This window comes from Moschus berezovskii, chromosome 9 (genome assembly GCF_049115385.1).
Source record: "Moschus berezovskii isolate FMDL1 chromosome 9, NW_MosBer_1.0, whole genome shotgun sequence".
NCBI lineage: Eukaryota > Metazoa > Chordata > Mammalia > Artiodactyla > Moschidae > Moschus > Moschus berezovskii.
The window spans coordinates 16729495-16746688 of NC_142468.1; the positions used below are offsets into that span (position 1 = coordinate 16729495).

Genomic DNA, 17194 nt, shown 5'->3' on the forward strand with positions numbered 1-17194 from the left:
TCCGATTTTCTCTTACGCAACTGCTTTGTGTATTTGGACATGGCCCAAGAGGCTGCTGGCCTCCACAAGGCGGACAGCCCAAGAGCCGGCTGGGACGGAGCTGCCTGCACAGCGGCTCGGCCTGTCCACTCTCTGGGGGCCTGGGAGATGAGACGGCTGCAGAACTGCCGGGCTCAGCGCTAATCGGGCCACGTCATCAAAATGATGGAACGTTCTGGGACCAGGTTCATCTGCTTCCCCAGCCCGCTAGAGCACTGATTAGAAGCCTGGAAGGCAGGCAAAGCACAAAGGGCAGCAGAGCATGAGGTCAAAGCTTTGGCTGAAAAACCAGACTGCCTGGGCCTGTTTCCCAGCTGCGCGACCTTGGATGTCCCCAAGACTTGTTGACAGCATCCGTACTGTGGGCATAACGATAACAACAGCAGTAATAATGACTTCAAGAGGGTTCTCAAGAGGGTTCGGTGAGACGCTTCGCAGAGCGTGCCCAGCGCTATGCCTGGTGCACCCCACCAGTTACAGCAGCAGCGTCTTCCCCGTGCAGCTCCAGCTCTGCCATCCTCCAGCTGTGCATCCCTGCGTGACTCGACTTCCTCCTCCCTGGATCTCAACTACCTCTTCTTTTATTTTTTTATTTTTAAATTAAAAAAAAAAAAAAATTCCTTTTGGCCACACCTCTTGGACTGAGGGATCTTAGTTCCCTGACTCGGGATTGAACCCTGGCCCTCCTCAGTGGAAGCATGGAGTCCTAACCACCGGACTGCCAGGGAAGTCCCAAATTCCTCTTCTTTAAACTGGAGGAGAATCGAGTCACCAGGACCGGCTAAGGAACAAAAGAGATCGTACGTGTTAAGCTCTTAGCAAAAGGCCTGCTACATATTAAACACTTCACAGATGTGAATTCGTATCTTATGGTTATTCAAGAAACTTTTACGAGTCCAAAGTGCCACTGTGAAAATTCACCAAAGGCAGAGTGCCATATGCAAATGACTCTGCAGGATATAACGTTCCCAGTGGCAAGGTTCTCTCTCAACCCCTTTTATTTTTTCAGTTGCTCTCAGAAGGGACCCCCCACCCACCTTGGGTCTGACCCAGCGCATCGCAGGTCGGTTCCCGGCACAGGGCTGACCTTCCTCCACGCCAGTGCCTCTGTGTTCCTCCATCTGGCCTCATCGCCCCCGCAACACTGCAGTCTGACAGCGGGGGAGAGGACATGCAAATACACCCTAAAAAAAGGCTTGTTATTTTCACAGCCTGGATGGTGCATATCGTGGGTGCCTGGGAGGACAGCACGTCACTGTCAGGTACAGGGCATATGCCACCAATTGGGGGAGGCTGTGAAATGTAAAAATATGCAATCCAAATAAAGGCATTTTCCAAAAAAGAAAGCTCCTCTGGTGCCTTTTGTGGAGGGAAGAGTGGTAACTCAGCCCCTGCCCACCGCCCCCCAGGGCAGATCTCAGAGACCAAGGCACCTGGCTCTTCATCAACCCCAACAGCCTCAGTGCCCCCTGCTCAGCTACTGGTTTTAAATGGTTTTAAATACTGTGGAATGACCCAGAAATGGAAGCTTTCAAGTTCTGAGCCTGGGGAAGTGAAATAGCAAAAAACCCACCCAAGACAAGTCTCTCTATGGAGAATGCAGAGCAGCGATTAAGCCAGGAAGTGTGTTCCACACACGGACAAAGTCAATTTAGAAGAATATCACCACCATCCACTCTTATCTTGGCATCAACAATCTCTAGGGAGCTGCTACCGGGCACCTAACCCGGGTTTCTCCTGTACAAACGTCTACAGCAGGGGCCACGTAGCCCAGGGTAAATGAGAGCTGCAGGCAGCAGTGAAAGGCAAGCCAACAAGGGGAAGCGAAATCATCGGGAGTTAACAGGGAGGTTCAGGGGCCCGTGGGAGACGAGAGAGAGGAAAGTGAAGAGGGTCCCTTCAGGGAGCTATGGCCACGCCAGCACAGGGCCCGGTGTGGCCAGATTGCCCCATTTTGTAATGAAAGGTTAAAATCCAAGTTTTCAAGTGAAAGGTTGGTTCCAGCTTCTTTTAAAACACGGTGCAGGCCAAACCAAACACACCTGAGAGCCACGGCCAGCACGCCGCCCCCGCCAGCCGAGCTCCCAGCAGATCTTCTGTGCAGTTTTATGGTGCTTTTGGGGGAGACAGAGGGCACAGCAAAAGAAGCATGAAATATCCAACTCCCCCCGCCGGTACCCGGACACCTTTCTCCACCTAGAGTCTCCCTCTCCGGGAGGCCCAGCCCTGTGAGCTCCATCCTACAGGACGAGCCCCCATCCCGGAGCACATTTCTGGATACTCCCTCCCCGAGAGTGGCCCAGCATCTGACACTCAGCTTCCCCACCCGACCCCGCTATCTGACACCTCTCCAGCTTCCCAGGTGGCGCTAGTGGTAAAGAACCCACCTGTCAACGCAGGAGACACAAGAGATGTAGATTCGATCCCTGGGTTGGGAAGATCCCCTGGAGAAGGAAATGGCAACCCACTCCGATATTCTTGCCTGGAGAGTCCCATGGACAGAGGAGCCTAGTGGGCTACAGTCCACGGGGTTGCCAAAGAGTCAGACATGACAGAAGCGACTTTAGCACATTTAGCACATCTCCCACCACTAGCTCCTTCTCCCTTCCAGGTGGGCAGCTACTCAGTCTGGCCTCTGAAAACATGGCCCTGATGGGGATCTCACGGAGGCAGGCCTTTGGACAAATCGCCAGCCCTGGGGCAGTGACCCGGGGCGTGCCCAGCACTGATGATCACCCACCCTGGGGACTTCTGCTTCTCACTAGTCCCCAGGGAAACGCTGCTGTTCCACAAGGAAAGCTCATGAGCACTGCAGCTGCAAGGGACCTGAGGAAGGCATGCTGCATGGTGGGCCCTCTGCAAATACCAGCTTAAGCGGGAGACGCTGGGCGACTGAGGCCAGGCCTGGCTCTGGCCGCGCTTTGGGAAGGGAGCCCACTCCCTCCTCCAAGTTCCTGCTCTCAGCTCCAGCCTGGAGCCAAGAGCAATAAAGACAATGATGTGACCAATGATAACAGTTTTTTAAAACTAACCCAATATTGGCTTTGCCTTATATACTTTTCAAAGCATGTGTACATTTCCATTGTCTCCACTGACCAGTGCCCCCCGCAACACTCCAGATGATGGCCAAATGTTATTATTCAATACTTTCATGATTAATCACTCTTCCCGTGCCCCTTGAAGAACCAGAGACAGGTTTAGCATCCTGACCTAGCCCAATGCTTTTCAAACATTAATGTGGCCATGAATACCCTGGTGTGTGTGTGTGGTGGGGGCAGTTTGTTAAATATACAGGTCCTGATTCAGAAGATCTGGGGTGGGGCCTGAGATTCTGCATTTCTAACAACCCCAGGGTGACATGGATGCTACTGGTCCTCAGACCCCATATTAAACAGCAAAGCTTAGTTCACATGGCGAGTTTAGGGCTAGACCTGGGATGCTAGTTCAGTTGGTAAAGAATCAACCTGCAATGCAGGAGACCCCGGTTCAGTTCCTGAGTTGGGAAGATCCCCTGGAGAAGGGAAAGGCTACTCAATCCAGTATCCTGGCCTGGAGAATTCCATGAACTGTAGTCCATGGGGGTCGCAAATAGTCAGACATGACTGAGCAACTTTCACTTTCACTTTGGGATGCTAACCCAGGTATCCTACCCTCCCCAAGATCCCACCTGGGGAAACAAGGCTGGCTCACCTCACTCTTCACGGGCTGAGGCCTCTTGCCCAGTTTCACCTCCAGGAAGTGCAAAGGGGCAATCATGGCCCCAATGTTGCGGATGTCGGCGTATTTCAGCTCCTCTGCAGTCAGAGCCGAGCTGGGGAGTCCGGTCAGGGGGCCGAGCCCTGGCAGAGAGCCCGCAGTCACGGAAGGGTCTGGGATCTGCCCAGGCATCATAGCAGGAGGAGTGGCAGTCCAGCCTGGAGTGGACAGAAGAACAGGACAGGCACGGTCAGCCGGATGAGAGCTTCCATGGGTGGCTTAAGTCCCAAGTCTGGCTGGGACCCTGCCCTTTCTTTTACCAGTGTCCCCCTAAACCCTTTCTCCACCCCAAGTTGCTCTTCCTGCCCTTACATCCATTCTGTTATCAAGAGAAACTGGATCAATCAATTCACACCAAGGTTATCATTGGCACCGAGGCAATGCTTAACCCAATCAGAGGCCACATGGATGCAGCATTTGCTCTGTGCTAAGCACTGCGGTCATCCTTCCACCAGCCCCTAAAGACTAGGTCAGAGCCCAGGACATGAAGGAAGAAGGAAAGCTTAGAAAGAGAACTCACTCCAGACTGAACACTTTAAAACTGGTAGAGCGGGATTTAGACTGCAGCTCGCTGCCTCCGAAGGGAATGGATCAGAATGGAGGCACATCAAGCACCTTTGCACATGTTTAAGAGGGAGCTATTTTGAGGCTGGCATGGTGCCTCCCCTCCAATCACACATCCCATTCTGCCTACTTGTTAAGACACCCTGAATACGAGATGAAGCAAATTGAAGTTAACAGTGTGTGTGTGTGAGTGCGTGCACCTGGCGTCTACGAGGAAGCGACCGAGGCAAAGGACATGGAATTAATTAGCATGTGCTTCCCCGTGGAGCCCAGGACAAGAAAAGTCCTCCCCGGACTCTTCACTCTCTAAACACACACATATTCTAGCTCCTCCAGACTCAGAAGGTGTGCAAAGAAAGACAAATTCAGGCATGAAAGAAAGACATAAATTAGACAGGTCAGCACCAAGGGAATTCTTATTTCTTCCTTCCTTTCACTGGGGGAAGCTCATGGATAAGAAGCAATCACTTCAAGGCACAGATGGCAGCGAAGAAACTCTGTCTGCCAGTAACGCCAGACTTTCCGGTCACTTACGGGGCTCCTACCCATCCATTCAACCATCCATCCATCCATCCAATTGTCAACCGCCTACTAGGAGCTGAGAGGCACTGAGAACAGTATGGAGATCAGTTGTACACATTCTTGGCTTCTAGGCAGCCTTGTAAGCAGTATTTTAGTACAAAACTGCTTCTGGATTCTAGTCCTGTAAAGAAAATCATTTCTCCCCGCCCCACCCCCACCCCCCCACCCCCCCGTCCCCTTCCTGCCTCTCTGCACAGGGCTATCAAATCAACACTTCATCTGTCTTGGAAATCCCGGGGTGGGGGAAGCTCTGGCCCATCTCTCTACCTTCCCTCTCTTCCCATGGCGGGGGTATATTTAGCGAGACAGGGAAGACAGGACGTCCATCAGACCTCACTCCTCTGCTGGGCAGTTATTCCCGTGGCCACGCTCTCTGGGTCTCTCTGCCTCCCACGAGAGTGGCCCGGGAGGGTGACCCACATTGGCTGCCTTCATTCAGGTTCTCATGTCTAGATTTCAACGAGAGCAGCATATTAGCGAGGCCATTCGGGTCATGAGCCCAAGTCACTTTCTCCATCTCCATTTCACTTCTAAAGGTGAAATTTGGTTCCCTAGCCAATCCTGTGTTTCTTTCTCAATTGGTTCTGCACTTTGAGGGGAAAAACATGTTGGTGATTTGCACCCTGAAACCACCAAGACTTCCATTGGACATCAACTTTCTTGAAAGAAAGGCCCTTGTGAGCAGACAACAGACCTGCTATTTCATCCTCAGCACCAGCCGCATCTGCTGTGAAGCCTTCTGCACACAGCGCCCCGCCTCGCATCCCAGTTTACACTTGGGCCCCAGGCTCTTTCCTCTGTGCTCTACCTGCTCTGCCTCCCACACCTGGACTCTCAGCAACCCCCTTCCCCACCCAACATCCTTTCTCCCCTTCCTCAGCACCCAGGCTCATTCACATCAATTTATAGTCTTAGAGCTGGAGGAGGCCCTGTGCTCATCTAAACCACATCCTCATTTTGTACAGGAGGAAACAAGCTCAGAGGTTCAATGACTTGCCCAAGGTCACATGGCTAGAGAGGGACAGAGCTGGACTCCTGGGCCCTGGATTTTAGAACCAAAGCTTTCTCACCCCACCCTTTTTATTTCCCCTCTGGTGGTCCAAGAAATGTTAGTGCAGAAGGAATGAGCTTCTAATGGTGGATTTTCAGACATCAGCCCACAGTGGAGGATCATTCTCTTGCACAGAGGACCCTGTACTCTCCTTTCCATGGAGATCCAGGTTTGAGAAGTTCCCCAAAGAACTACTTGGCAGGCTAGGCAGAAATCCAGACATAGAAGAAACAGTCCCTGGGACCTCTTATATGTGATTGGTCAATATGCTGTGACCCTCCCTAGGCCTGAGCTGGACTGGAATCCAGGTTCGGTGATAAAGTCACTCCCTCCACCTTTCTGGGGCTTCCCTGGTGGCTCAGATGGTAAAGAATCTACCTGCAATGTGCAAGACCCAGGTTCCATCCCTGGGTCAGGAAGATCCCCTGGAGAAGGGAATGGAAGCCCACTTCAGAAATCTTATCTGGAGAATTCCATGGACAGAGGACCCTGGCCAGCTACAGTCCATAGGGTTGCAAAGAGTCAGACATGACTGAGCAACTAACAGTTTCACTTTCTACCTTCTGGAGCCAGGCCTGCAGTGCAGAGGGGGCAGCAGGCTGCCAGGCCAGAAGGCTGCTCCAGGGCACAGTGGGTGAGTCACACGTCTTCTGGGGACTCCTCCAGGGAGAATAAGAAAGGGCCAGTATAAGAACTCACTCCTGTCTGGATAAACCATACCCGGATCTTCCCGACCTAGGGATCGAACCCACGTCTCTGACGTCTCCTGCACTGGCAGGCTGGTTCTTTACCACTAGTGCCGCCTGGGAAACCCAATTTCAGGCTACCTGAGCCAAACTGACAAAGGAAACTCATATCTTCTTCTCAGAAAAGAAAAAAAATAAAACCCTACAACGGCCAACCCCCACTCCCAGTGCCCCTTCTAGGCCTGAACAGATGCTACAAAGAGTCAGCAATCCCAGGAAGGATGTTTAACTGAGCAGGACAAAGTGGACAGGGGATGGGAAACTTGAAAATGTTCTACACCTGGTGCTTCAGCTGAACACCAACCCCTAACAGGGGAGGGAGGCACCACGCCTCAGGTGTGGAGCAAAGCAAAATAGAGTGCAAGGTCCTCTCCTTGGCGCGAAGCCCCAGAACCTCCCTGGAGTGTAAGGACCCACACATGTGGCAAAATGTGCCATGTGGCCACTTAGCCAGTGGAGGGTGAGCAACAGGCATGCCTGTTGTTGCCCCATGGGACCCCATGCCTGCATCATTTATGGCACAGAAAGGATAATCCACAAATACTTGAACAAACGAAGGAGACATTCATGGGGGAGCCAAATTCAGTGAGTCGGGTGAGGATCTGTCTCTGGAGGTTTAGACGCTCGTCATCCACCTCCAGACCATTCGCTCCCACAGTAGCCCCCAAGAAAAATCCGCCAGAGGCTCCTGGATGTTTCCTCGTCTAAGCCATCTCAGGAGATGGAAGCCAGACGCCTCTGTGTTCCGGGAACGATAGGCTCAGCTTGCAGCTTCTGTTTATTTTCATACAGATGGTATAAATGAGACACTAACAAATGATCCCAAAGTATAATGAATTCTCTGCTACCGTGAGAACCCCCCCTGCCAGAGGGAGCACCCCCTGGGAGCAGCAGCCCCATGAATTCTTGCCATTCCTGCTCCCCTGTGAACCCACCCCAAGGACAAGCCTCACTCGGGGGGATAAGGCACCAGGCTTGCCTTTGCAGAAGCGAAAGAAACAAAATCTCCCTCTCCTGCCCTTCCCCTCAAGGGCGCCCCTAAATGCTCAGATACAAACCACAAAGTCCTTAACACATGCCATTCCAAGGAGACAACCACAACAGCTGACATCCACCAGCGAGAAGTCATCCTACATGGCTCCAGGGGCGCGGTAGCGGGGGCAGAGACGGAGGAGCTGGAGCAGCTGCCTCTCATAATTGGATCCCCATTAACTGGAAAGAGCTGGCTGATGAGCCCTGGCTGAAAGGCAACTTGGGCGATTTGAAAACTAAAACAATTTGCAGTGATTTAGGGATCGATTCTGAGAAGACAACGGCACCCCACTCCAGTACTCTTGCCTGGAAAATCCCACGGACGGAGGAGCCTGGTGGGCTGCCGTCTATGGGGTGGCATAGAGTCGGACACGACTGAAGTGACTTAGCAGCAGCAGCAGGGATCGACTAGAAGGTGTGTGTGTGTAGGAGGGGGAGTGGGGTGGCAGGGAACCCACAACAGTCAGGAGGAATTGACCCACTTCAAGGAAGACAGAAGATGACAAGAGGTGAAATCATCTCCCAGACTGGTTGTTCCATAAACAATTTAGTGGGAAAAGGAGAACTACACAGCAGGAGACTTAAGGGAAGAACTGAGTGTTGCCCTGCGGGCCCAGGGGTCCAAATGGAAGATAAAGATCCTCCATGCCTTCCATGTCTCATTAGTAACTGGGTTGCATAAAGAAAGAGCAAACCCTATATGCTGGCAGAAGACCCATATTGGCAAATAGCTCCTGTGCCTCAAAAGACAGGCCAAGAATCCAAAAAAGATTTTGGCAATTTGGGACACTGACCAGGAACGACCTGGAAACTAGCCAGTGGAGAAGAACTGGGTGCTGCGTCGATCCAAGATGAGACAGACAAGCAAGGCATAAATGAGACAGAAAACACTCTGGAGGTCACAGTGGACCCTAAGCTGCTGTTGAGCCTAAGGTTCGGGGTGGTCTGATGCAGCTCCCTAAAAGCCAGCTTGAAAGAAACAGGGACCAGGTGGATCCAAGGGGGGAAGAACCTAAAGAAAAGACCTGATATGTCTCTATCCTGACTTCCTCAGGGACTTGTAGGCACATGGTTTGGGGGCACTGCCTTATACCAGTAGAAGAAAAACCACAAAACACGTCAAGTTCCAAAAATGGGCCCTAATGGGAGACATTATGAAGAGGCATTCCAGCCAAAAGAAGGAAGTGTAGAGATAAGTTTTTCCCTCTTATTTTCTTCTCTTATTTACTGTATGTAAACCTGTAAGATATTATCGTATTTTTTTAATGGGAGTATCTATAAATAAACAACAGTCTTGCTTTAATGGGTCCAACTTCTGAAAAGCTATTCTTATTAGAAAGTGCCCAGTAATTGGCATCTCCATCTAAAGTGGCAAAGATAGATTTTTTTTTTTCCCCAAAAAGACAGGTTAAGAGAAAGTTAGGATCTGCCTCATGAACTTTCTGCCCATAAAAATGAAAGTTTAAGGATGGCTCTAAAATCCCTGGGGGTTAGCTCCCTTCCAAGCAAATAGTTGGCCTGGGCAGGCATCGGGAGCCAGAAATAGGGGTGCAAATGAGTGCCACTGGCCCAAGGCTTGGTGCAGAAAGTGGAGGTGAGTGAGAGTAAGTCAAGGAACAATGGAGTTCATAGGGTCAGACCCCAGAAGCGCTAGTGGGGTTAGAAGTCGAGAGCAAGCAGCTGGCAACTGAAATCAACAAGAGTGACTTGGAGGTCTTGGGAGCTGGAGCCTGGGAAGATTCCCAGGAGGAAGCTGTGGAAGGCAGACCCATGGCAGGGGGTAAGAGGCAAAGAGGGCAGAAAGGTGCCAGGCCAGTCATCACAGAGCACAGCACTAATAATCATGAATCTTGGAGAAATAAACACCAAATCTGTTCCTGGAGCTAAAGAGCTATCTGGAATGACCCCTCTCCTGGAATCTGAAATGATGCAGGCCAACCAGCTTCCAAAAGACAAGGAGATCCAGGAGACAAGAAGGAAAAGGTGGAGAAAGCTCCGAGATGGAGCACACGGGCAAGCAGCAGCAGACCATCTCTGACGGCTGGCTCAGCTCTGCAGGCAGAAGAGTGAGGCGGGTTAAAAGTGGAAACTCCAGAGCCAGACCATCTGAGTATGAATCCTAGCTCTGCCCCTACTAGCTGTGTGACCTTGGGCAAGTTCCCTAACCTCTCTGTGCCTCCCTTTTTTCTGCTGTGCTGCTGCTGCTAAGTCACTTCAGTCGTGTCCGACTCTGTGTGACCCCATAGACGGAAGCCCACCAGGCTCCCGTGTCCCTGGGATTCTCCAGGCAAGAACACTGGAGTGGGTTGCCATTTCCTTCTCCAATGTGTGAAAGTGAAGTTACTCAGTCATGTCTGACCCTTAGCGACCCCATGGACTGCAGCCCACCAGGCTCCTCCATTCGTGGGATTTTCTGGGCAAGAGTACTGGAGTGGCTTGTCATTGCCTTCTCCGTTTCTCTGCTGTACAGTGGGACTAATCACCTTGCATTCCCTGTAAGGCTGAGAAGAAGATTTAATTAGTTAACACTTGGAAAGCACCTGGAACAGCACCTGTGAGCGTGACGTCAGTGTGGCTTCGCGCGCCTTCCTTCCTGGAGCGACACTAGTGCTGGGTGAGCCCTCGAGGTTCCTTCTGCACTGTTCCCAGTTCCCATCCAACACCAGTCTCCCTATCCTACGGCCAAGAAGAGGATCCACGCCACTATCACCCCCGGCCCAGCCCAGAGGATTCTCTGCTCTTCTACTTCCCAACTCGAAACCTCAAGAGAGCAGGACCATCCTGCGTCCAGGCAGTTACTGGAGAAGAGAAACAACAGGCGGCAGATCGGGGCTGGGTACAAAGGTGCGGAAATGAGAGCACCTGCCCCTTGCCTCGGTTTCTCCTAAGTGCTTCTCCATCTTGCAGGCCAGGACAACTGCTACATAGATCACTGGCAACAGGGTGCTCCCGTGGGTGGGTTTCCACGCCCACCTCCAGAAGCAGAGGGCCAGCATCTGCTGTGTCCTTCAACTCACTGTACCCCTGCATTGCTTAGAAGGGGTCACTCCTCAGATCTTCCTAAGAAAAAATGAGGGGTGGTAGGTGTCAGAAGAAGCCCCTGACATAGTGTGAGCCCTGCATAACCAACCCAGCCATGAAAGAAACGATAGTATCTCCCCAAGAAAGGTTCCTCCCCGGAGACCAGGGAAATACTTTAGACAAGCCCTGCCTATAAGCCTGGCTTTCTCTCCTGCCTAATGTAGGTGCTCAATAAATACACAGTAAGTCATTTCTGCCTGGATCCTTATTCTGAGCAGCGAGAAGCAGCTGAGAAGGAACTGTCTCTGGGTCTCCTAGACTCTCTTCCCTTCTCACCCTGTCTTGTTCCTCGGTGTTCATACTATGATACATAGCACAGACACACACACACATAGGATACATACTATGATACACAGCACAGACACACACACAGCCTGTGACCGATCTTTCGGACCTTTTTTAAAAAAATATGCCATTGGCCAGTTAAAGCTTTAGAAATGGAGCTCCACAAATGGAATCTCATGGGTAGGAGCAAGAAAACAGACTAAAAAAAAAAGAGAGGAAAAAAAAAAACAACAGCCCAGAATGGTGGGCTCTGGCCGGGCCTCCCACAGCCAGCAATGAGTGTAAAGAAACACAGGCCGAAAATTCCAACCCTGGGTCGCTAAGGCATTTGTCTCTGCTGAGTTTCGAGAGGCCAAACCACACACACACACAAATACACACACACATATGTGTGCGCACACACACACAGGCATACAGAGCTTGGCAGCCTGTAAGTTCCAGAGCTGGTAACACAAGCCACGGAACCTACTGCCAAGACAAGCAACAGAATGAGCCAGGCCCAGTTTCATTGGCCACCATACGCTGCATATGGCCCGGGACGCAGCCAAAACAGTGTTCTCACCCTCCTCGAAGGCATAGGAGACCCTCTGTTTTCAAACACACCTCCACAGAGCCTTAATTAAAGGAAAATGGAAAAATAATGTGCCCGCTGCTCTCCCCCTGCCTATATAGGTATGCACACACACATACCCATACATACTCTAGTTTTCTCTTCCTCCCATTTCGGTTTCCAACATAATTCATTCACATGGAAAAAAAGCAAACTGCATCCTGCAGCAGAAAAGCGGAAAAGAATGTAGCTTGCCCTCAGCCCTGGCTCTGACTGCTCAAGTTGAGCTGGGCCTGAATGAACACAGAGCAGGCCAACCTAGAGTCTGCACTGGCCCCTTCTTTCCAGAGCAGAGCTGGAAACAGAGACACTTGTGTCAGAGACAGCCCCGTTGCAACCCCAGCAACCCCATGACAAACAAGGCCTGGAGAGCCTAGCCGGTCTCAGGGTTCTGCCAAGGGTCTGGCAGGTTGGAAAAGATGCCTACACATCCTGCAAACAGGTGGGAGAGGCAACGACAGATGCTGGTGGCTGCAAAAGCTAGGCAGCAAGTGAATGGAGAGATTCTTGTTCAAGTTCTTCCTTGGGGGACACTGTCACCAGTTATCAACACATCTCCTTGGAGGTGGCTGCAACCAACCCAGGAAAAAAGTCAGAAGCCTCTACATCCATGCCTTCTGAGTGAAAGTGAAAGTGTTAGTTGCTCAGTCGTGTCCGACTCTTTGTAACCCCATGGACTGTAGCCCTCCAGGCTCCTCTGTCCATGGAATTCTCCAGGCAAGAATACTGGAGTGGGTAGCCAGTCCCTTCTCCAGGGGGTCTTCCTGACCCAGGGATCAAACCTGGGTCTCCTGCATTGCAGGCAGGCTCTTTCCCATCTCAACCAATCCATGCCTTCTAGCTGCCCTTCAAATCTCAGCTCTTCAAGAAGATTCTGGGGCTACCTACAGCTCTGAACCAAAGCCAGAGTAGAAGGGGAACAGAAGAGTCTTTGAGAAATCCATTCTCCGTGTTTTAAACAAGGAGAAATCTTAACCAGCCCGAGGCTTGAGAACAGATCGTGTTTCTCTTCCCTGGTCGTCGGGTTTATATAAAATCAGAGCCATGCTCACACCTGATACCTGGCTAAACTCTCCCCTAGAAACCTGTGAAGGAAGATAAGGCATCCATCCAAACTGCAGCCAGATTGGCAGAGAAGATGAAAGCAATGGGAGGTGTTTTTAAAAACCCTGGGGGAAGGCAGATGACATGTGAACACAGTTTTCTGCAAGGCCTTAAAAAGGACAAGCGGGCTCCCAAGCATGGTTCCAAGCTCCAGTTTCTCATGTTCCCCAAACCAAGACCCTGAGGACAGTTCACCAAGATTTAAACCTGGGAACACACACCGGTCCGCAAACTCTTTTTTGAGAAGCAGATCTGAACCCAGCTGCTCTGAGCACGTGTGGTCAGGCCACAGCCCAGTGTCTTAAATGCCAGTCGGGAGGGGGTGGTGGAGCACAGTGGACAAGGGTCAGGCAACCTTGCCCTCCCAGCTGACCCAAGGGATCAGTCGAGTTCTTCCACCAGCCTCTACATCTTCAGCCGCAGGGACAGCGCATCCTCCCTGCGGAAGAGCAGGGGGCCTCCCTGTCCCACCCCCGACCCCACCACTGACCCAGGCAAAACTTGGGACTGCAACCCCGGGATCAGGAGTCCAGGCGGTGTTAAGTCCTAACCTTTCAGGCTCTTTTGAGGGGCAAGGCAGGAGAGAGCCGTCTAAACTGGGCTGGGCCGGAGAGGAGGGGCTGGTTACCTAGCGCAGCCGGCTTGACTCCTTATGTAACCTGGCTTGGCAGTTGGGGGAGCCCAAAGGCGACCCGGCCGCCCCTAGACTTCCCCCAACGCCCCCCTCCGAGAGAGGGAATCCCCTAGCAATGGCCCTGAGAGAAACCCTCTTCACTGCATGGAGAGCCCAGCCCTTGTCGGCGCCCTCCTCCAGGTCAGGGAGCCGCGCTTCCTCCCTGAGAAGGCAGGGGCGGGCACGACTCGCCAGCAGGTCCCTGTCGTCCTCCACCACCGGCACCCTTGCACCTCCCGGGCCTTCAACCCTCCACTCCACCCCAGGGCAGTCTTCGCCCCACTCACCCGCCTTCCCCGCCGCGCGCGAGCACCTCCCTGCAAAACGGACGGGGGAGGAGCGCGCGGGAGGGAGGCAGAGAGAGCGCCCCGGCCGTCCCGGGAGCGGACGGAGCCTCCCGTCCCAGGGCGGGAACCAAAGAGAAAGCCACCCGCTCGCGGGCGCTCAGCGGGAGCGGGTCCGGGCTGCAGAGCGCCCCCTCGCCGGGGCCGCGCGGGCTCCCAAGGCTGCGGGAGCCTCCCCGCGGGGCTCGGGTTCCGGGGGCTCTGGCGCGCTCCGCCCGCGCTGGGGGTGTGGGGTGTGCGGACGTCCCAGGTGCCCGCGGCCGGCACGCCCCACCGAGCCCTCCCGCCCCGCGCCCCCTCGCACCCACCGTGCAGAAGCCGCGGGCGGAGGCGGCGCCCCCGGGGCCAGGGCCCGGCCGCAGGCGCCGTGCCCGCTCAGCGCCGCTGCCGCCCGGCCGCCGAGCTCCGCCCGGTGCCCAGGCCCGTCCCGGCCCGGGAGCCGCCGCGGCGCCAGCCCAGCCGCCGCCGCCGCTGCAGCGCCCCCCCTCCGTCGCGGCCGCTGAGCGTCCCTCCCGCAGGCTGTGGCGGGCGGCGGGACGGGTTGCATCAGCCCCGGCTATATAGCGGCCCCTGGGCGGCGGGGAGGGGTCGGGAATGCGGAACCGGCCGTGCTGCCAGCTCCAGACGTCAGAGGGGGACGGAGAGGAAGGGAAGGAGGGGACAGGGGAGGACCGCGGGCGGGGGGGCGGTGTGCGTCGGGCGCTTCACACCCACTGACCTTCACCTCCCCGCCGCCTCTCGCGCCCTCCTCCCGCAGCTGCTCCCGCTCCTCTCGCCCCGCGGGGGCGGCCGCGGCCCCGCAGCGCCTCCCGGCTCCATCGCGCCCCCGCCTCCGCCCCAGGCTCTCCAAGCCCGCGCGGTGCAGGAGCGCGCGCGAGGAAGCAGGACGCGGCCGGGCGATTATGTAAGAGCATCCCCCGCGCACCGTCGCCCGGCTTCCACCGCGAGACACGAGCTCTGCCCGGGAGAACCGAGAAGGCGGCGGCGGGACGATCCAGAGCCCCTTGGAGAGCAGACGTAGCCTGTGTTGAACCATCTTCCTCAATCCTTAGCTCTCTCTTTTTTTTCCAAACCCAGAGAGAGACAGAGACAGAAAGGGAATTTCAACACATTTTCATCCTTGGAAGCTTCAGCAAGTGAGTGAGGAAATATCTCGCAAGCCTGCTTCATTTCTCTACAGAAGCAGGGGCATAGGACCAAGGCATTTGTTGGGTGCTTCTCCCCCCGACCCACTAGCCCACTTCAGCTGTCCTTAAGCCCGAGGGTGGTGGTTCACTGCGAGAGACCTACCTTCCTTGGGCAGCAACCTGAGCCCCTTGCCCTTTCCCAGTGGCTGACCACAGTCTGCCCCGTAGTCTTCTTTTCTGCCCAGGGACACTCCTGTGAACAGCCCGGCCCTCAGCCCACCCCACATGGCCTTCTTCCCCATGACAACTTCCACTGCCAACTGGACTCCTACCTTCATCCTCCTAGAGTGGCAGATGGTTAAGGGTGACTCCAGAGGAAATGTGTCCTCCCGGGTGCCTTCAGTGTATAAAGGCACGGAGACGCCGAGCCCTCAAGCATGCATGTGGCGCCCAAGCCCTTGGCATCGTGGTTTCTGTCCCCTTCCTCCAGACCCCTGGGTGCTCACTCAACCCTCTGCCTTTCTGCCTCAGCCAGAGAGGAGTGACAGTGTTTATATTCGGCGACCTTCAGCCTCCTTCTCAGGGTGATGTCAGATCATCACCCGCAAAAGAAAGGAAGTGAAAGAAAAAGTTCATGCCTTCTTGGAGTGCAGATGCTCAGAGCGAAAGAAACAACAAGCCTTGAGACAGATGGGAGCAAGCGAGCAGGTTTCTTCAACAGGAGGACAGTGAGGTCCTATTCTCCTTATGGCCCCAGTGCAGGAAAGTATTTCTGGATCAGAGAACTGGTCTTATGGTGGGAAAGACAGAGCAAATCCCCATGACACTGACCATTTTCACCTTCACTGACAGCTCCCTCCCTCATTGAAGTTAGCAAGTAAAAAGAAAGTAAGGCCCTGAAAGAAGGTACAGTGGAAAATGAGTGGTAATTTGATAGTCTTGTGAAAGAACATGACTCTCAGCTCCAGAAAGGTCAACTACACCTTTACTATAGCATAAAGATCAAAGCTGGGTACTGTGAAACCAGCTTATGTGTTTCCCCGAGACTGAAGTCTGGACAGTTATATGGAAGAAAACACTGAACAGGGAGAATTTACACTGTGCGTCTTCATCTGAGACTTTGGAAAAACAAACTAATCTATGTGTTGTTCAGTCCCTCAGTCATGTCTGACTCTGCAGCCCCATGGAAGCCAGGCTTCCCTGTCCTTCACTATCTCCCGGAGTTTGCTCAGACTCGTGTCCATTGATTCAATGATGCTTATCTATGTGTGGGACTAATAATTAGTGTGTGTGGTTAGAGCAGTCCTCTCCAGGGTTGACTGGGCCACTGGCAGGCCAACTGGGCCTTTGCTTCATTCACAAATAAAACACACTACAGGGGTGGCAGCAAGCGGTAACTTGGAGGTCTTTAACTCCTTCCATCTCCCTATAATATCCATTCAGTTCAGTTCAGTTCAGTTCAGTCCCTCAGTCGTGTCTGACTCTCCGCGACCCCATGAATCACAGCACACCAGGCCTCCCTGTCCATCACCAACTCCCGGAGTTCACTCAAACTCATGTCCACAGAGTTGGTGATGCCATCCAGCCATCTCATTCTCGGTCGTCCCCTTCTCCTCCCGCCCCCAACCTTTCCTAGCATTAGAGTCTTTTCCAGTGAGTCAACTCGTCGCATGAGGTGGCCAAAGTATTGGAGTTTAAGCTTTAGCATCAGTCCTTCCAATGAACACCCAGGATTGATCTCCTTTAGAATGGACTGGTTGGATCGCCTTGCAGTCCAAGGGACTCTCAAGAGTCTTCTCCAGCACCACAGTTCAAAAGCATCAATTCTTTGGTGATCAGACTTCTTCACAGTCCAACTCTCACATCCATACATGACCACAGGAAAAACCATAGCCTTGACTAGATGGACCTTGGTTGGCAAAGTAATGTCTCTGCTTTTTAATATACTATCAAGGTTGATCATAACTTTCCTTCCAAGGAGTAAGCGTCTTTTAATTTCATGGCTGCAATCAGCATCTGTAGTGATTTTGGAGCCTAAAAAAAATAAAGTCTGACACTGTTTCCACTGTTTTTCCATCTATTTCCCATGAAGTGATGGGACCAGATGCCATGATCTTTGTTTTCTGAATGTTGAGTTTCAAGCCAACCTTTTCACTCTCCTCTTTCACTTTCATCAGGAGGCTTTTGAGTTCCTCTTCAC

General features: G+C 53.2%; 1 protein-coding gene across 2 annotated transcripts in view; it reads right to left on the bottom strand.

Annotated features, from left to right (window-relative positions):
- JDP2 (Jun dimerization protein 2) overlaps positions 1-15527 on the bottom strand; it is a 43458-nt gene extending 27931 nt beyond the window's left edge. Inside the window, exons 1-2 of one of the 2 annotated variants that reach the window (XM_055435902.2) lie at positions 15327-15527; positions 3730-3953 (exon numbers count right to left, since the gene is read on the bottom strand). In XM_055435902.2, the coding sequence (XP_055291877.1) occupies positions 3730-3930 (201 nt within the window). In that variant the 5' untranslated portion in view covers positions 3931-3953; positions 15327-15527. Of the gene's footprint in view, positions 1-3729; positions 3954-14175; positions 14402-15326 lie in introns of those variants that run through there. The other variant, XM_055435901.2, reaches the window with a different exon arrangement.
- Positions 15528-17194: the final 1667 nt, after the last annotated feature.